Source organism: Filobasidium floriforme, assembly GCF_021052385.1.
Source record: "Filobasidium floriforme strain CBS 6241 chromosome Unknown HD553scaffold_18, whole genome shotgun sequence".
In the NCBI taxonomy this organism is placed as follows: Eukaryota; Fungi; Basidiomycota; class Tremellomycetes; order Filobasidiales; family Filobasidiaceae; genus Filobasidium; species Filobasidium floriforme.
The window spans coordinates 64,296-83,612 of NW_025763639.1; the positions used below are offsets into that span (position 1 = coordinate 64,296).

At 52.5% G+C, this 19,317-nt stretch overlaps 5 protein-coding genes across 5 annotated transcripts; 2 read left to right on the forward strand and 3 right to left on the reverse strand.

Annotated features, from left to right (window-relative positions):
• Window positions 1-1,191: 1,191 nt before the first annotated feature.
• Window positions 1,192-2,262, reverse strand: HD553DRAFT_344072 (uncharacterized protein; the record flags this gene model as incomplete). Its single annotated transcript, XM_046182943.1, has 1 exon — window positions 1,192-2,262. The coding sequence occupies one exon, from the start codon at window positions 2,260-2,262 to the stop codon at window positions 1,192-1,194; it is 1,071 nt and encodes a 356-aa protein (XP_046034629.1).
• A 1,365-nt stretch (window positions 2,263-3,627) lies between these two features.
• HD553DRAFT_325423 (uncharacterized protein) lies at window positions 3,628-8,232 on the reverse strand (the record flags this gene model as incomplete). The annotated part of the gene is made up of 10 exons (XM_046181611.1): window positions 3,628-3,694; window positions 3,784-3,809; window positions 4,180-4,968; window positions 5,494-5,610; window positions 5,926-6,493; window positions 6,594-6,632; window positions 7,077-7,124; window positions 7,309-7,508; window positions 7,668-7,701; window positions 8,207-8,232. 10 exons carry the CDS (start codon window positions 8,230-8,232, stop codon window positions 3,628-3,630), a joined length of 1,914 nt encoding a protein of 637 aa, XP_046034630.1.
• Window positions 8,233-9,044: 812 nt separating this feature from the next.
• HD553DRAFT_329419 (uncharacterized protein) lies at window positions 9,045-14,767 on the forward strand (the record flags this gene model as incomplete). Its single annotated transcript, XM_046181921.1, has 12 exons — window positions 9,045-9,259; window positions 9,386-9,775; window positions 9,912-10,149; window positions 10,189-10,725; window positions 12,148-12,696; window positions 12,768-13,062; window positions 13,127-13,148; window positions 13,205-13,328; window positions 13,401-13,589; window positions 13,661-14,259; window positions 14,368-14,533; window positions 14,651-14,767. 12 exons carry the CDS (start codon window positions 9,045-9,047, stop codon window positions 14,765-14,767), a joined length of 3,441 nt encoding a protein of 1,146 aa, XP_046034631.1.
• Window positions 14,768-15,261: 494 nt separating this feature from the next.
• On the forward strand, window positions 15,262-16,142 carry HD553DRAFT_79867 (ribosomal protein). The gene has a single exon (XM_046184498.1). The coding sequence runs from the start codon at window positions 15,483-15,485 to the stop codon at window positions 15,903-15,905; it is 423 nt and encodes a 140-aa protein (XP_046034632.1). The 5' UTR covers window positions 15,262-15,482; the 3' UTR covers window positions 15,906-16,142.
• A 781-nt stretch (window positions 16,143-16,923) lies between these two features.
• HD553DRAFT_315432 (uncharacterized protein) lies at window positions 16,924-19,256 on the reverse strand. Its single transcript, XM_046180479.1, has 5 exons — window positions 18,876-19,256; window positions 18,737-18,776; window positions 18,563-18,650; window positions 18,200-18,463; window positions 16,924-18,079 (listed from the first exon to the last, which is right to left on the reverse strand). Exons 1-5 carry the CDS (start codon window positions 19,100-19,102, stop codon window positions 17,142-17,144), a joined length of 1,557 nt encoding a protein of 518 aa, XP_046034633.1. The 5' UTR covers window positions 19,103-19,256; the 3' UTR covers window positions 16,924-17,141.
• Window positions 19,257-19,317: the final 61 nt, after the last annotated feature.

Here is a 19,317-nt window from a genome sequence, read left to right on the forward strand (position 1 = left end):
ATAACATCATGCATTGCGTCAATTTCGTCATTCGGCCCCTGTTTTGGAGCCAGAGAGGGACCATCATTAGCGAAGGTGAGATATCGGTCAATATCTGGCTTGTACCAGACAAGCCAAGTGGACTTAGTAATTTGTAAGATCTTTGCTAGAAAGTCCAGCGCCAAAGCTGCCTCTCTGAATTCCATGACGGCTTGTTCTCATTCGTGATAATTAGCTAGATCAGCCGGCTGCTAATTTATCGGTCGCCATACATCAAATAGTCCATGATAAAAAGATTACCAGATCTCAACCAATTCTATCTGAGTTCAGGCACTAGGTATCGGAGATCCGCAGAACATAGACATCTCAGGCGGACGGACGTGTGTATAGCTCGATCCTAGTCTCTCCGTCTTTGATGTCGAGTTTTTCCTGTGCGTAGTACTTTCTGTGATCTCCGCATAGGTGGAATGCTAGAAATTCTTCCTTGGTCTCGCACTTTGGGACGTGGGGGCGTGCCCAATCCCCTAACTCATGCATGCGAAGCCACACCGCGATTCGAGATCTATCTTTCTGCGAGTTCGAATCACTCGGCTTCCCGCAGAACAGGCACTTCCAGTCGGAATGCCCAATGGGATCCAAGACCCGAGGATCAATTTTTAGGGCTTGTAGCTGCAAGACCTCTCCCCGAGTGATTGGTCTACCTGAGCATTGATCGGCTCTCCATCGTTTATACAACTCAAAGCCCTTCTGAACGGCATCTGTGGGGATGTCCACGATTTGCCCGGCTTCTAGGCCCGGGTAAGTCCTGGTATATAGGAAGCTAGCGCTTCGGTAATCGCTCTCGTCCTCCATCTGACAAATTGTACCTTTGCGAGAATCGAACCCCACGCCACCAAAAAGTCGGGCTGAAAATACATACTGCCCAATAATCCATATTGTTGAAGCCCTACAACCTGGCCAATTTCGCCACTTGGTGATTCAAGGTGATGGCAAGACCGGTTGGTTGAATAAATTCATACGTCCCATATACAGGCAGTGCTCCTCTTTGACTTTTGGGGAAAGTTTTTATCTACGAAGGAGAAATGGATTGTAAAATCATGCATATGTACAAGAGAAATTTCTATGATATGATACAATATGCTTCTGAATCCTCCATGTACAATAGTGGGGAAGGAACTAGCTGGAACCATTCTGTTGTCAGTCGGACGACCCTTATTTCCTGTGACTCAAAAGGCTTCTCTTGGCGGCCTGTAAATCCATAATATGGACGGTCAGATCCTCTAGGACTGTGTGTTGTGTAGCGAACCCCGCGAAACCTTTTTCCAATTTGCGAACCTCGAAGACAATATCCGTCAGTGCCTGCTTATGGGTAACACAGGCCCTAATCACTGGGTACCATGAGGTTTGGTTTTCGGGCATGTAAGGACTCTTCCATTTCATCTCTGATACGCTGTACGGTAAAGCATACAGCTCATAGCAGTTGAGACGCTTAGGTAGACGGGCCTTTTGTTTGGCAGCTTGCAAGCGTTCTCCCTCGCTGTCGCAAAGTGAGCATCGGTGTTTGTTAATCGGCCCTTTGGCGAACACGATCGGTTCGAGCTTCTTCATTATCCCTGCCAAACCATGAGATAGCCCGTCTACCGACGCGCTCCCTGCCTTCGAGCTCGCCGGGGCTTCGTCGTCACCATGACCAGACTTGAAATCGGAGGCAGCTGAAGGACCGCCAATGGTTGAAATATTCATGGAGCCTGTGTCGACAATAGTTTGGAAGGAGCTTCCCTGGGTACCAGAGATGGCACACATCTCGTCAGGTGTGCGTTCATCGTCCAGAGTATTCCCCCCTTCTGAGATGAAGTAGATATCGAAGTTGCGGATCTTCTTGCTCGGTATAGAGAAACATGGAACCGACTTCAGTCGGCTCTGAATCTTTCCTGTTTCCTGGTTCCCGTGCTGCGAGCACAAATAGCCATAGAAATCCTCATCTGTTTGCTTCTGGTCTTCCCTACAATGAGGTCGATACCATTGTCTTTCTTGGCGGTGCCAAAGCAAGACCCATGGGGTATGCTCACCCGTGATCACAGTGGTATTCTCATTGTCACAGAACAGACATCCCCGAAACGAGGCCAATGCGCCCAGATCGACCATGTCACGACGGACTGGCGGCGCAGGGATATCTGTGTCACAGGTGCTGTTCTGCCATTCAGTCGCCCTCGAATCTCGAGAGCCCGCGGTGGTGGGGTCGGGTCCAGAAGAGAAGCCGGAATGTGAGGGAAGTATGGACATTGTAAAGGTTTGAATCGAAAGATGATTGTACTCGTACTCGACAGTTAATCATTTTATTCTCAGAAACAGGAGCAGCGGATAAATCGTCTCTTATACAACCCCCCTATTATATAGTTGAGTCGAGCTTTTGCCCCTTGACTGCCAACGAATCGCGTTGAAGGCGGCTTCCTTTGTGAGCCCATCGCGTGATTGGATAGCATTCATGCAAATCAGCCCGTTTCGATCTCGTCTCCGGGTAGGTGATTCGGAAGGCTCGAAGTAGCCTCTTTGGTCTGCAAAACCCTGATTGCATCGCTCGATCGCAAGTCAATGGCGCTATACTTGTTGGTCATTGCCACTCGACGAAGCTTCGTTCTTGTTTTATGTTGGCGTGCTAGCTGATGGAACCGGTCATTACTAGTATAATCAGATGTATTATTTTATATACGCAACTCGGCCATGCGTAGATCAGCGCATCATCATATCGCGTCATATTTGTCACCCTTTAATTGACCTGTGAAATCGGTGGTGTGACGTTCGAGTTCAGTCGAAGATGCGCTCCGATTTGCAAGTCGACGATGATGGTTTCGTTTGTGATTCGCCCGATATTTGTACTATCCCGGTAGTGCGAAGTATGAGAAGGATTGTACGAGTCTGGGTGCATGTCTACTATCCTCAAATGGCAAGTGTAAGATTGGTCGCTTGATGGCAACTCCAAGGCCTAAGTGACGTGCAACCTCGTCTCTGTCCGGACATTCGCTTTGGCATGAATCTCTCTACTGGTAGCGGCGCCTGCCTCTCTTAGACAAAATGCCCGTTGATACTTCCCTTGCGCTTTGCTGACTGGTAAGAGTGGGCCAAGCTAGCTCACCGCCGCTGACGATGATCGATTGTACTCCTCTATTTGCGCGTGATCGCCAGCCGGTTCTCGGCCTTTTCATTGTCGGCCGAAAAGCCCAGAAGGGGGTTGAAACGCACGTGGCACTTGAAACGCGTAGTAAGCACGACGATCAAAGGGCCAAAGGGATCGACATGGCGTTGAAAAACGAGATATCAGGTCTTGGAGGTGTAAACCGACCGTATATCTGGATTCATTCTTGCGTGCGATCGTGGCATGTTGTTGGTCAGTCTCGATAGTTAGAGTGACCTATCTGTCCTTGTGATGTCGCCGGCCGGTCACTACTAAGCTTAGCAGGGTTTGATCCTTTGTAGAGAAGGTTATGCAGCATCGAACTCTATGTCTGCGATGCCACTTGATTCTCAGCACAACCCATGACGAGGCGCATTGTTGTTACTCTGGCGGACCCGTGGATATTGTTCAATCAACCTGTGACAGATCAAGCTCATGGCGTGTCTGTGATCGATGGGACTGACTAGCCAGGTCGACTACTCCACATTGAGACTTATCGAAGTTCGTGCTTCTTCAGGCAAATCGCCTCCACGATCTTCTGACCTGTGGGGAAATTATTATGATAAGTCATGCCTATGTACAAGAGAAACCTCTATGGTATAATACAACATGTTTCTAGGATGGTCACGTACGACTCTAAAGGGATGAGGAGAGCTAGCTGTGTTACGGTACAATTGTCCGTGTTATCAGCCCTGCGTTTCTTTTGCCTTGACTTCTGCTGCCTTCGCTCTCAACTCATTCATTGTCATGAGTTGAACAGTTAAATGAGGTAGGGTTTCATGGGCCAACTCGATATCCCCCTGTCTGAACCCGCGAGTGGAGTTCACGAGATCCTGAAGAAGCTCTTTATGCAACTGATTGCAGGCACGGAGTTTCATTGATTCCTGTGGATCAACAGGTTTTTGCGATGGCTTGTATGATAAGTACCATGTGCCTGCTGTTTTGTCCCGATAGATAGGGAATAACAGTGGATATATTGTTCCGTAGTAGTTCGACCTCCGCTTGTCAATCTTGTCGGCACGTCTCACTATATTCTTTCTCAAGTCGGCAGGCTGGGAGCAGATTGAGCACCTGAGTTGATCCTTTGGTCCAGTCTCGTATGTGATACCGCTCAATGGCCTGAGAATATGGTAGTTCCCATATCTGCCGCGATCCGCCACAGTAGCGATACTTTGTACCAAGGAGACACTCTCGCTCCCATCCTTTGATAATGAGACGGAAGTTGGTGGCGCTGTCCATTCGCTCGAATCTGCTTCTTCGGTGAGACACTGAGACAGCTTTGCGATGGAGTCTGCTTCTTCAATGGATGGCTGAGGCATCTTGACAACGGAGTCTCCCGGAACATGCTGGAAGAGAATGCTGAACCACCCTCTTCCGTTTCCTAGGTAGAGCGGACCTTCCCGCAAGCTGTCCAGAATCTGAGGGTGTGATATCCACTCTCTGTGTTTATCGCAGACGCGGAACTCTTGAGCGCCTTCAATTTCGTCGGTGCGGTCAGTAAGGTAGGGCTTGAACCACTGACTTGTCTTGGTGCACAGTAGCAGGGTCCAGATCGATAAGCCGACGTCGACCGTTCCCCCTTTTTTTTCGCAGAAAAGACATTCGTCTGGGGCATATTGGCCAGGCAAGAGTTTCATTTCCTCATACAACGGGATTGCTGGGATATCGTAAACTTCTTCGGTTTGCTGACAATCGCCTTCGATTCCATCGTCGTGCCAGATGTTGATGTCGAAAGCCATTATTTCACTTAGACCTTGTGTAGGGGTAGAATCGGCGGCAACACTCGAACCTTGAGAAGGATTGATTGTGGAGTCATACTGCGAAGACATTGTTGTGCGGATGCGGTAGTGGTGAAACGATAAGGGAAGGCGATCACTTTTGATTTTGAAGGCTAGCAGATTCATCGTCTCTTCACCCCAATCAATATCGCTCAACCCCCGTTTGGGTATATATGTATAGGTCATTATCCAATCTGGCCCTCTCTTCACCAAGGTCGACTTGCGTCATCAATGTCTCCCTTTGTCTGAGATGCGAAACAATCGTGTGACCATTGGTCAGCCACACAATATTGCGTACGATGGCGCCTTGTAATCAGCTGGTCTCGAGGGTTCACAAAAGCCTATCTGTCCTTGCGACTTTCTCGCGTGATTATAAAATTATAAATGAATGACGCGATCTAACTTGCTGGTAGCTGCCACTACATGGAGATTGGATCCTTTGTACCAGAGGCTGTGTATTGTCTGACTCTACGCCTTTGATGCCTTATGGTCCTCAGATAACGAAATGCGCTGGTGTCGAATGAACAGCCGAATATCCTTTGTTAAGCTTCTCAATCGTCTCACCCATTTCAAATCTTCAGTTGTCGGCAAGGATGCCGGTCCTGGATCCCTGATATCCTTTCTTTCTCTGTCGCCGTGACCGCCGAGATGCGTCACACCAACAGGGTCCCAAAGGACTAACTGGGTTCATTTCGACTGTCGATCAACTTGCGAGCTCTGGATGCGCCCCGGCTAGACTATACGAAATTATAGCATCTTCTGAGTACTCCAAATTCTTCCTCATTAATATTGAGATACAGATGCACTACAGTATAGAGACATGCTTCACATAAGATATCGTCCGGGAGTGCTGATTACTCAGCTTATTTATAAAGTTCTTCGCTGCCATACGCCAACGTATTGTTTGAAAAGATCCCACCTGTTAAAAACCCAGAGCTCGCCCTTGTTTTCGCTCAAAGTGAACTTCGCTTGATTACTTTCTTGAACACAACGAACCAGCAATCTAGCAAGTGTGGCTTTGTGCGCGTCACATGCACGCGGTTTGAGAGCTTCCCTAGCCGGTCGACCGTTTCGTATGTCCGTGACTCGCCATGTGTCTCTTGAGCCTTCTTCAAACAGCTTGAATACGGCGAAGAAACCTTCGAGAGACTTGTGACGGGCTTTGTCATTGCACCAGAGACAGCGGAAGGGCTTGGGGTCCACGAGTAACGCCTGTCCCGCTGTTTGAGTTTGATGCGATGATTCTTCATCTATCCATCCGATAGTGTTTCGCATCTGTGAAGAGTTGTCTTGACCTCCGTGCATTGTCCCAATATCTGCGGAGGTGTCATGAGGCCTCTCCGCAGCTCTTTGGGATGCTGTTAACAGGGGATCCCCAAAAGCGCTTGCTCGTGGGGCGGCTTCTATCTCTTGGTCGATTTCAGCCATGGCTTCCTCTAGCTCGTACATCCAGGGATCATCAGCTACACTCTTATCCAACCTCCACGCAGACGATATCTCGACGGAAGTTTTCGGTAGTGAGGTGGCAAAAGTAGATCTAGACGCAATGCTTGGCGTGGTGTTTCTGTTGCATGAAGGGTAATCGAAAGGGAATAGACCGGATCAATGAGCGAGCGACAGCCAGAACCAAATACGGAGCGTTGGCACGGGGCTCATGAACATACTGAGTCTCTACACCACTCAAACTCCACCGTAATCCTTGTCTATGCAGTATCGTAAAACAGCGCGCATAAGTATCGCTTTCTCCCGTTCGGAACGGGTAGAGTAGGAACTCGAATTACCCTCCTCTTCCTGACTCCCACCTATCGGGCCTAACAGAACGGGCTCGCCCCCTTCCTCGTCTGTAGGTGTTTTGCGAATGCTGCGTACTCACGGTATTGTTACCGCTGGGATTACCATAAGACAGAGTTAACGAGTTGTTTGCATATCCGTCGCGGCCGGTTCTACATTTTCACATCCCGAGACGAGGCAAGAGGGGTGTGGGAATTGCATCAGCGATCTCCGAGTTAATAATGTCTGGATTGTACAGTACGGGATCTTACGAGAAGTCGCCAATAACGTGGCTGTTCGAACCATACTTGGCGCATCTCATCAATGCTTCTTCTCATGTACTCAGTCTCGAGATGCTATACTGTATAGCCACTCACCTCATGGTGAAACGATGCGGTAATCGGTATACCTGTGTTTCGATTTGACTACAATGACGACTCAAATCCAATTCAGCTGCCTCGACTTCACAAATCCCGGTATGGAGCACGAGTTTGCCTATATGTAGACCTCTCCCTCGCCATACCAGACCGGAGAATGCCATTCTCGATCATGCGCCTCCTTTTTCATGCATACTAAGAAGCCCATCCTAGCCGACTGACGCCAACTCACGATCCGACCCATCTTCCACGTCGCGATCCTTTCATTGCTATGGAGAAGCCGGAGGATATACGATGCACGATCAGGTAGACCGACAGAATCGATTCTTGACCCAAAGAGCCGGCCGGACGGACAATCTTGAATGTCAAGTAGCAAGCAGCAAGTAGCGTTCTGCTGAGCCACCGAAACTTAGCGCGCGCCTCGTCTTGGTTCTTTTACAACCGGGAAGGTTACAGCAGTACGAGACATTCTGACGATAAAAGCTGATTCTCGAGCTTGTATAAAGGCGCCTTTCTGTGAAGCCTAATTGTGCATCATACGCCTACGGATCGTCAGTGGATCTGTATGAAGCGTTTGGGACGAGCTCGAACCTTCAAGTGCTGGCTCGATTCAATTTCGGCTGTACTGATACGAAGACGCAACATCTCAGACCCCTAGTTTTTATCTTCCACAGCATGTATGAGTACTGTCTCATCCAGCGAGCTCGACACCTGCCATCCGAGCGGTACCCGCCTATTATGTCCCTCTTTCTGGACGCTTTGAGTAGTATAGTATTGAAGAAAGCGAAACACCGAACCAGTCAACTCGCGTAGTTCGATGGAAGGTGGTCGACGAAAACCATTCCACGGTATTCATTCTCCTTCACCATGAATCTAAAAGAGATCGACACTCATACACATATATAGCCGGGATAGGTGGCACCAGAACCGACCAGCTCCCGGCGAGCACAACCGGAATCGCTCGCGCTCGCCTACGATCGACCCTATATCCCCGCCGTGGCCACCAATAAACCCTTAGAAAACAATCTCATCCGCCTGCTGACGATCCCTATGCGCCGAACGACCAAATTCTACAAGACGGGTACAGTAGACGAACAACAGTCTCCCGCTTTCAGAAAACGAGCACTTACCTTACAATGTCTTCGTTGTTATACATACCCGGCCTTCATGCGTGCGTTTCAGGTGGGGTTTCGTTGGGAACAGCCGGAATGGAGCAGGACAAGTGGTATAGTGGGTCTATCGATGAGCTCTCTTTGTGGGCGATGCTGTTCCGGGTAGGATGTTATCGGCTACATGATGCGTCTAATTTAGGACACTCTTGACCGGCTCATCTTTCTTACTAGCAGTTGTGTATCTACCGTCAGACTTTTGAACGTGCAATAGCGCAACACTAAAGACATGCCTTTTTACCGTTGTCTGGCGTGTCGGCGGGGGAACGCCGGTTCGAAACCCTTAACCCCTTTCTCGTTTCTTTTTGCCCTTTCATGGGCGCTGATACCCCCAACGCATCCATCTCTTGTGGTCCGAGCCGAGCGTCGAGCGTCTTCGGCGGGGTTGACGTTGAGCTACAAATTCCATGATCAGCATGACTAGCATAACCAGCTGCCAGCTGCCAGGTGATCTACTGGTCTACTGATCACTGGATTGCTGATCGAAGCGCACCCTCGCTGGCTCTGCCGTTATCGATGACGTAGCCCCCATCCTCTCCTCTCCTTCGATCGCTCTTCGGCGGGGATGATCAGATGAAAAACGTCCGAAGCGGGGATGACGGCCATTATGCGGAAGCAAATCGATCGATGAGAGGGGAGATGGGGGGACACCTCATCCTCGGCTCATGTCATGTTCATATGCTCGAGGTCGTCACTTGCAACTTCAACTTCAACTCTTCTCGATCTCTTGCCTTTTAACAACAACAACCTTCTGAAGTTCAGAGGAAAGAAACCCACGACCTAATCACACCGTCGCACCATGTCCCCGGACATCATCCCCCTCCCCTCCCTCCCCAGTACCTCCTCCTCGGCACCAGCGAATGGGGGTGGCAGCCAATCCCTCCGAGAAGAGATCATCAAAGGTCTCCGTGGAACGCCCCAGGATATCATCCCCGGAGAGGAAGAAGAAGACAAGGAATGGAGGTATAAGAGGAGTTTACCTACGATGGTGCTTTATGATGAGAAGGGGTTGAGGTGAGTCCCTTTTTACGTGTGATTGTGTTTCGGTCTTGGTTGCTCTGGTTGGTGTTCCGTAAACTGACAACCATGTTGTATCTGTATGCATATGCGTATGGCGATCGGTCTCGGGGGTGCGCGCAGGCTGTACGACCAGATAACAGAAGAAGCACCCGAATACTACCTCTACCAAGCCGAACTCCAACTCCTCAAGACGCACAGTCGGGAGATCGCAGCGCAGATGGGTTTCCCTTCTCCTTCTCCTCAAACACCACATCAAACACCATTTCCACCTCCTCGACAGGACGACCAACCACCTCAAAACGACTCCCACTCCCCGCGAATAGACAGGGAGGACGACGGGGAGACGGACGAGAAATGGGGGGATGTGAAGGTAGGGAGGTGGAACGGGGGTGTGAACGCGGAAGAAGGGTTGGATGGCGAGCGAGAGAATAAGAATCAGAAGGATGTGACTGCTGCGGGAAAAGGTAAGGGAGAAGGGAAGGGGTGGGATATCGTCGAGCTCGGTGCTGGGTGAGTTGTTTTGTTGTGTTATGGTCGTCATAATCACACTCTCAAGTGTCAAGTGTAATCTCGTTGACGACGACGATACTGACCCCGAATCCCCACTCGAAATCTCGCCATCGCCATCAAAATCGACATCGAACAGATCACTCCGAAAGACCTCCCACTTCCTCTCCGCCCTCGCCTCCTCCGTCCCCCCTAGTTCCAACTCCTCCCCTCCTCCGGTAACTTACCACGCCCTAGACCTCTCCCACCCCGAGCTCGTCCGGACTCTGGACAGCTTGGAGAGTACCAACAAGGAGCTCTTCCGAGGGAAAATCGCGGTCAAGGGTCTTTGGGGGGATTATGAAAGGGGGATCGAGTTTGTCAGGCGGGGTGGGTTGGTCGGGGGAGGTCGAGGTCGAGATGAGCAGGGACGGCAGGACAAGGTGGAAGTGGCCGAAGATAGACCTGGTAATCCTCCGAGGGAGAAGAGCGATTATTTCGGAAACTCTAACGGGGTGGCTAGCGTGGCCGCTCAAGAATCTCGAGGACGGATCACCGAGTCTCCCGCACCTGTGACGCCGACCACTGCCGCTCGGACGCCTAGTACGGCTTCTTTCACCCAGCTGGCTGAAGATGCCGCTTCAACCCTATCCCAACAACAACGCCGTTCTAGCCGACCGCTCGCCTCCCCCTTGCTCCTCCCCCGGACGACGCACCAACTATCCCGCTCCCAATCCGGCCCGAGGCGACGAACTAGCATGTCATCCCTCAACTCGTTTTCCCTGGACGACGGACCGTTGGTAGAGCTGCAAGAGGATCATTCGGATGCGGAGACGACGAGGAGCGAGACGAGCGGTGGGGCTGGAGCTGGGCCGAAGGTCAAGGGGGTCCGACATGCTGGTGTCAGTTTGGACCCGGTGGGGTGGAAGCGGGATGGGTTCAAGGAGGATATCCTGGATATGCTGCGGAAGCTGGTGAGTCGGAGCGAGTTCGAATAACTTGTCAGCTCGAAAAAGAGGCTGAACTGCGAACGATCCCCGATAGCGCCTTCCCATGTGGTCCTCGTCGACGATCAAGAAGCACAACGTGCACCTCCTCAAGGTCTCTGGAGCGTTGACGAACGCCGTATTTTTCTGCTCGTTCAACCCGACCGACAAGGCTACCCAACCTACCATGTCACCCATGCTCACCCCCAAGATTCCCGGTCTCGAGTCTCTTCAATCAGGGTCGGGTGAGAGCGCGGTGACGCCGCCGACCTTGCTGATCAGGGTATACGGACCTTCCACGGGCACCTTGATTGAACGGGACGAAGAGTTGAGGATCTTGCACACTCTGTCTACCGATTACGGCCTCGGACCCAGGATCGAGGGGACGTTTACCAACGGACGGGTCGAACAGTTTTTCCCCTCCCACGCGCTCACCCCGACTCATCTGCGGGACCCCGAATGTTCTTTACTTATCGCCCGGAGGATGAGGGAACTACACTCCGTCGACCTAGACGCGCTCGGGTTCGAAGATCGGTCCGAACCCACCGTCTGGCAGAGACTGAGAGAATGGATCCCGTTGGCCGTCAAGTCGGCCGCTGCACTGGAGAGTGTGCCCGAGGGCAGAGAGTTTTTGCAAAAGTTCGGGTTGGACAGGTTGGAAGCTGAGATCGAAGAGTATATCCAGTGGGTGAACGCTCAGGAGGGCAAGGGAAAGGCTAGGGTGTTTTGTCGTGAGTCTGAGGGTTGGTGCAGCCTGAAATTTCGAGCTGACGAGGGAGATGATGTACCGCAGACAACGACACGCAGTATGGTAACATCCTCGAGCTGGAAAAGACGCTCCCTCCTGGTGCCCCTAAGCACCACCAACTCATCGTCATCGACTTTGAATACGCCGCGCCCAATTACCGAGGATACGATATCGCCAACCATTTCCACGAATGGCAGGCCGACTACCACCACGAGACCCATGCGCACTCGTTGACTTATCACGGCCCTTACCCTTCGGCCGAGGAACGTGAAAAGTGGTACCGCGCTTACTTGTCCGTACACATGGACTCGCGGAACGGTCACGAGAGCATCGACGACATGGCCAAGGTCGATCGAGCCCGGATCGACGCCCTTGAGCGGGAGGTCCGGTTGTGGAGTCCGGCATCGAGCGCGTTCTGGACCTTGTGGGGGATCGTCCAGGGAGAAGAACAGATCGAGGCGCTCGCCAGCGGCAAGGAGGCGCAGTTGGACTTTGATTACTTGGTAGGTCGGGTCGATGCGTATGTGAACGAAAGAAATCCGGAAGGCTGATGTTCGTTGCGGTGGTGGCAGGCCTATGCTTTGGGCCGGATTGAGCTGTTCCGAAAGGAAGCTAGGGAGCTAGGAGCTTTATCATCGTCCGAGCCGAGCGTTCCTCAGCAGACTTCAACCGACGATGAGCGTCGACCGGTTCATTTCCTCTTCCTGGGATCTTCTCTCGGCAACTTTGACCGAGAGTCGGCCGGTCCCTTTTTGGCCAGCTTGCCTCTCCGACCAGGATCGACCGACAGTCTCCTGCTCGGTCTTGATGGCCGACCGTCTTCTTCCGACAAGGAGACCGCCGTGAACGGCCACCTTCCTTCCCACATCCGGTACGAAGAGGGAAAGCGCAAGGTCGAGGTCGCCTATGACGACCCCAAGGGCAAAACGAGGGACTTCATCATGCACGGTATCGATGTGGCGTCAGAAGCGCTCGAGATGGAGGACGCTGTGGAGGACGACATACCGACGTCGCCCAAACGACGCACATCGTCCACGCTGAGACGAGAAAGCTGGAGCTACAAGAGCAGGTACAACGTCAAGATGGGTCGACACGAAGCCTACTATGGGTCCAACGAGGATCAGGAAGTCGGCTGGACCGAGAAGAATGGGCGTCGCGAGTCTGTCACGGTCGCCAAGGGCGAGCTGCTGAACATCGAGTGGAGTCTGAAGGTGTGTAATGGAACGGATCTTGTTTGTCGTGGGCGCGGACTGACCCTGATTCGGCGTTCGATGACCGACAGTACTCGATGACGGAATCGCTCGAGCTGTTCGAACAGGCCGGCCTCGTTGCGGTTCAGTATTGGCAAGATCCTAACAGCAACTACCGACTGTGGCTGCTCAGAAAGCCGCCCTTCTTCTTCCCGGCCAAGACATTGGCACCGAAGAAGGGGAGCGAGCCGCTCGAAGATCAGCGATTCGGTAGTGTGCCTACCAGGGATGAATGGTCGGCGCTCTGGAAGCTCTGGGATACCATCACCCTCGGCATGATCCCGGAGCCGATGTTGCACGAGAAGCCTATCGATCTTAGGCACAAATGTAAGATTTGAGCTTGGGCTTTCGGTTGACGGGCGCTGATCTGGATCTCGGCGATTGTACACAGGTCTGTTCTATCTGGGTCATATGTAAGACTGCGTTCTCACTGCCCATAAAACTTCCTGCTGAATGATCTGCTATACAGCCCGACCTTCCAAGACATCCACCTCACCCGCCTGACCGATGGAAAGCATACCGAACCGGAAAGATTCAAGGACATCTTTGAGCGAGGCATCGATCCGCACGTCGATGACCCGAACGAATGTCATGTGAGCAGGCACCCGCGCCCTGATCTAGCTAATGTGGAGTTTGTGACTGACTCGAGCTGGTCATGCATGCAGGACCATTCAGCTGTACCTGAGAAGGACGAGGATTGGCCGGCTCTCCAAGAGATCTTGTCTTTCCGCGACCGCGTCAGACAACGAGTCCTCGATCTATACGACGATCTGGAAAGTGGCAAGAGGGCTCGTACGCGCCGTACCGACCGGATCTTGTGGATGACCTACGAGCACGAAGCTTTCCACGCCGAGGTGAGCCCTGTCCAACTCGCAAGACGTTCTGATTACCTAGATTCTTACACAACATATCATGATCGCTTCAGACCCTGCTCTACATGCTCATCCAGTCGAGCAAGACCTTGCCCCCGCCCGGTTTCCCTCGACCGTCTTGGGAAGAACTCGGTAAACAGTGGGACGCGACCCGAGAAGAGAACATCGTCCTCCAGATCGAAGGCGGCCAGGTCCAACTGGGTCACGACGACCGAGAGTCCGAGGACAAGCTGTTCGCGGACTCAGATCCGACCAAGTGGAAGAACCACGAGTTCGGGTGGGATAATGAGAACCCGCGACATGTAGCTCGTGTCAAGGGGTTCAAGGTCGACAGTCTGCCCATAAGCAATGGGGATTACTGGATTTACATGCGACAGGTCGGGATCACCGAGATCCCTGGATCATGGCACCCATCCTCCTCCTCTGAAGGGACAGAACCTCGGGTGAAGACGCTCTACGGCCCCGTCTCCATGGACGTCGCCCAACACTGGCCCCTGATGGCGAGCGGGGAAGAGCTGACGGCGTACGCCAAGTGGAAAGGAGGCAGGATCCCGACCGAGCCCGAATTGAGGATGTTGTGGGAGTCCGACGTCGGCCCAAGACCGGCTGGGCTGAGCGGTAACGTCGGGGTCAAGCGGTGGCACCCCATCCCGTGAGTCGCCGATCAGATCAGATCGAATCGAGGTCGCACATGGTCCAAGACATACAAATGCAATAATGGGTTCTAATTTTTATTTTTTTTCGAAAACTCGGTGGATAGGGCTACGAACACCCGGGTGGATTCGTGTGGAAGGACGTTGTACGGTCATAATGGAGGTGTTTGGGAATGGACCTCGACCGATTTCGAGGGTTTGCCCGGGTTCGAGACGTCCGAGGTCTACCCGGGGTATAGTACCGACTTTTTCGACGGGTTGCACAAGGTCGTGGTGAGTCCCCCCCCCCCCCCCCCCCCCAACCTACTCCTCTACTTCTACAACACGTTTCCCCCTCAAACGAAAACGCTGATGCAATGTTGTCGTTGTCGTTGTCGTCGGATCTGATAGCTGGGTGGATCGTTCGCGACCATCTCCCGCCTGGCATCCCGGTCGAGCTTGAGAAACTTTTATCAGTCCAAATACCCTTTCGCCTGGGGCGGAGCGCGAGTCGCCTACGACGCATAAACGACATGACACGTCTTGTTTTTTCGGATCGACACAAGGGGTTGATGAGGTAGCACAGCGCCAAGAAGGATAGGAAAAAGGGGAATCGTTTGTACATGCATCTACTATTACCTGTCGTTGTAGATTATGTGCTGTCATAGTAGTAGTATCATCGTCATATCGAATAGGTCAAGTTTGATGGACACCCACCATCGTCCGCTTACGTAATCTGTCGTTTGTGGGAGAGGAAAAGCGCGCAAAGGGAGCGATGGATTACTGTACCGACCAGGATAACTGTCCCTTTTTGGTTTTGCTTATGTAATCAACTTTTCCCCAGGAAAGTGTCCCTTTTCCGGAAAATCAGCGAAAACGCTATTCCGGAAGCAAATTCTAGCGTTTTACGGCATATCGGAAGCAAATCTTAGCGATTTTTCCTCGGGGACATGGGACAACTGTCCCTTTTTCTTGGGGACGCGGGACAAAAAGGGACAGTTATCCTGGTCGGTACAGTATACCTATCCTCGACCTCATCAAGGTCAAACTTCTCTCACCAGCCATCGCTCGCTCGCAGTAATAGCTATCATCTCCACTCGTATTCTGGAATCGTCTTCGTAGTCTAATCCAGGCAAGCCAGGACGATTCCTACTCCGTGTTCTCTCGACGACGATCGCTTATCCTTTTTCGTCCTCGTCCTGCTCCATCTCGGACCACCTTTAGATTAAATCAGACTCGAATCATGCCCCGTACACTACCTTGGACGACGCTCGCCGCGTCCCTCCGGTCGAGCCGGACGATCGCATCCAGCTCTACCTCCAGTATCATCTCGGTCCGAACCACCCCGACCTCGACCTCGACGATCCCATCGTTCATAACCCCCTCCCGGCTGATCACCTTCCGATCCCCTACAACCACATCCCTCCTTTCCTCCAAATCCCACACCTCCTCCCATACGCCCTCCCCTAGCCTTAGCCTTCTCTCATCATCTCCATCTCCTCTGTTGCAACAACTCCGCTTCAAAGCCTACGGAGCGGAATACCAACCTTCTCAACGGAAGAGGAAGAGGAAACACGGGTTCTTGGCTAGGTTGAGGGGGGGGAGGTTGGGATTGGGGATGTTGACCCGGAGGAGAAAGGTCGGGAGGAGGTTTTTGAGCCATTAGAACAGCACATAGTTGTCAGAGAAAAGGGGAAGTAGCAGGAGATGTAGGATCGATTATGGTCCTCTGAAGTTCTAGGGGACGGAGAAGAGGAAGAGGGATATAAGATCCGGACTCCTCCTGAAGACGAGGGAAAGGACGGTCGAACAAAGGTCTCAGAACCCAGCGTCGAAATCATCCCACCCCCCAAGGGTACAGACCGGGGCAGTTCGAATTCTCGAGAAGGAAGAAAACGAGCCCTTTGCCATCTGAGAGCCCCGGACGGACTTGGAGGGAGGGGGGGGAGGTTGTAACGACTCGAATGTAGCATCAAATTGAATCCACATCACATCATCGCACGCTTAGCCCTCACTCGGCGAATCGAGTCGGCACGGACGTCCTGGATCAGATGTGCGGGTAAGCGAAGCTGCACCGGTCGTCATGACAGGTCGTCCGCTCCAACAAGCGCGGCGGTGAGAGATTGGTTGCTCCTGTGAAATGTCGCCTCACATTTTCAAGCTCGCCACTAGCACTCGTTCGAAGAAACTGTGTGTCGCATCGAAATGCAGGTATTGGTTGCCAGCCGGCAAGTCCAACAGGAGGTTCGCAAGCGATTCCGTGGGGACAAGACCCTTACGGTCCTTGTCAACTGCATCTTTGACGCCTATAATTGCACAACACCTCGGGTTCGTCGCGTATCCGATGAGATGAGAACCGTCTCGCTACGGTCGTTCTGTGAGATCGTTCGTGGCCCAACCCCGGCTTTGTAGTCGCTCACTCCCAAGGGCTGGCGTAACTTGATGATTTCTTGTTTCGAAAAACGCTCGAATTCCATCGACAACTGCTCTCATCTAATCCACAACTACCCTGCCAATACCTCGCCGATCACCACGAAAAGGACGGGAACGAAAAGAGCGAGACCGGATACAAGCATCTAGCCACGCAGGACGACGACGAACGCACCCAGGGTCACAACGAGGATGAAGATGGCCAGATTGCGGGCAAAGCTAAGGAACTCTAGGGCCTGAAGCACGATACATATAGCTAGACCTCAATCTATATCAGCATTTGGAAACCATGCGAGAATGTATGGATGTCTATGTCGCGAATGTCTTTCGTAATGTATCTATCGGTCATGTAGCCGCGATTGCATAAGATGTACGATTCACGACACACATCTAGAGAAGTCTATCGAACAGTCAATTTCGTAATTTCTCACACAACCCCACAAGCAAACGATCCTCCGAAAGACCGCGCGCTTCAATCGCACCTGACGACCTGCCGATCGAAAGCCGGCTGGACGAACCCCTTCCACTCGAGCGCTTCTCGCCAGACGTGTTCCAACCCCTGATCCTTTGCGCTCTTTTCGATCTTGCGCCTAAACTCGCGTTTCGCCGCTCTCAACTCGCGCTCGTCTTGTTCCCTTTCCTCTCCCTCCCCGGTCGATGTCATGTCCGTCTCCAAATCCTCCCCTTGGCCTTGGACGACCCGTCCGATATCTTCCCATAACGCATGTGGGTCCGGATGCGTAAAACCGACCAGAAGCGTCTCCCTGGCCTTCGCTTTCATCGCCAGAGCCAACGCCTGCACGTACGACAGGTGACTGGAATGATCCTGTATCCTCAAGCAATCCAGTATGAAGGTCTGGATCTTGCCTTCCGGGAGATCGGGTACATCGTGCGAAAAGGGCAATAATCTCGGCTGCGCCCCAGTCGTACCGTCGCTACCGTTCCCAACTTTCTGCGCTCCTCGTCGTCCTTGATCGTCGCCCCCGACGGCCCTGTAAAGCCTATCCCACGTTCTGGTCGGGACGAACGACGTATCGCTGAGGTACAAGACCTTGCCTTCAAACAGGAATCCGTAACACCAGAACGGCGTCTCTCCCGGCTTTCCCTCGTTCTTCTTCTTTGTGCTCTTTACCAGGTCTTCCAAGCCCGTCACTCCGGACAGTCCTGTCAACCCGGTGAGCTTGCCGACTATCCCTTCTAGTGCCGAGGTTGTGGAGGTCGTTGAAACCGGGGCGGTGATAGGATCGAGGTCGGCTCTGCTCTCTGTGTTCGGGTTCGCGGCCGTAGTCGAGGTGGTAGTGGCAAACGATTCTCGGCTCTTGGCAGAGACCGGAGTGTTATTGCCTTGAGTGACGGGTACATCCAGCCGTTGTGCCTTTTCGGGCGGTGTAAAGTATTTCCCATGATGCACTGTGATCCAAGAACCATCGCCCCAGTGGCATCGATCAGTTCAGCTCTCTCTTTCTTTGCTATGGAGCTGCCTTTCCCTCGTTTCATAGCATCCCCGTGAAAAAGACCACTTCGACCCACCTTTGAGCGGCAACACCCTCACCCCAGCGACCACAATCTCCTCCTGCCCCTCGTCGTCATCCCCCTCATCCTCACACCACTCATCCCCCCAAACCCTCCAATCCAACGTCGGCACGTCCCCCCCACCCGTCGCCCGGTTCTTATCGACCAAGTACGGGTACTGCTCCGAGATCGCGTTCAGGGTCTGTTGCGATAGGTGGATGGGGAGTGGGGGTGGTTTAGGGCCTCCGGGGGTTGAGGGTTGGTTGAACGCTCGGAGGTCGTCTAAGGGTATTACGATAGGATAGGGATTGACAGTCAGCTAAAGGTCGAGATGCCAGGATAATGGACTGGTTATTGGAAGTGAGGAGACATCCTACTGACCTAGTCCCGCGATGGCATCCGCATGACCGTGAGTAAGAATAACAGCATCTACCGTTCTGATCCGATGTTCCATGAATATCCGCAAGGCCTATCAAGATGGGTATCGATAACGAGGTCATGATCTAATTCCCCCTGAAGATCGTAGACGGGCGGAAAGGATGTAGGTAGACTTACGTTCTGTCTAAAAGTCTTTCCTACATCGATAACGATGTTCCTGCAATCAACATGCACCAGAAATCCAGCTCTCGATCAGCATTCTCCATATCCCCTCGAACCTCAGCCCATGATCCACCCAACAACGAGCGGGGCTCACTTCCAAACCCCATCCTCCCCCCTCTTCCTCCAAACACCCCCAGTATTCCCCCTAACATTCTTCCACCCATCCCGGACCGTCCCATCCACACAAGCTCGACAAGCTCCGCATTGGATATCCCTTACGTCGTCGGCCGAGGTGATACACGGTAACAGGGGGATCGCCGAGGACGTGCCTGTACCGTGAAATATGAAGTATTGGTCCGTGTCGGGTGGGATTGCTGACATGGCGCAAGAGCGAGGTGAGAGGAGGTGGTGGCTGATGTACTGAGAGTCTTGTTGTGGGATGGTAATACGGTAGAAGAAGGATGTTGTCTGCTCGCTGCTCCGTTATTCAATCGGGATCTCGACCTCGAAGACGTGATGACGAATTCGCTAAAGTCTTCAAGACGTACAAGTCCCAACAGTCAAGAAAAGCAACAACGCAACAACAATATCAACGA

Bases quoted from the DNA above. Each gene is read 5' to 3' on its own strand.
- HD553DRAFT_79867 (XM_046184498.1), top strand. From the start codon at position 15,483: ATGCCCCGTACACTACCTTGGACGACGCTCGCCGCGTCCCTCCGGTCG.
- HD553DRAFT_315432 (XM_046180479.1), bottom strand. From the start codon at position 19,102: ATGTCAGCAATCCCACCCGACACGGACCAATACTTCATATTTCACGGT. The intron at 18,651-18,736 runs GTAAGTCTACCT...CCATCTTGATAG, and splicing joins GAAAGACTTTTAGACAGAAC to GCCTTGCGGATATTCATGGA. The intron at 18,080-18,199 runs GTGGGTCGAAGT...CTTGGATCACAG, and splicing joins GAGGGTGTTGCCGCTCAAAG to TGCATCATGGGAAATACTTT.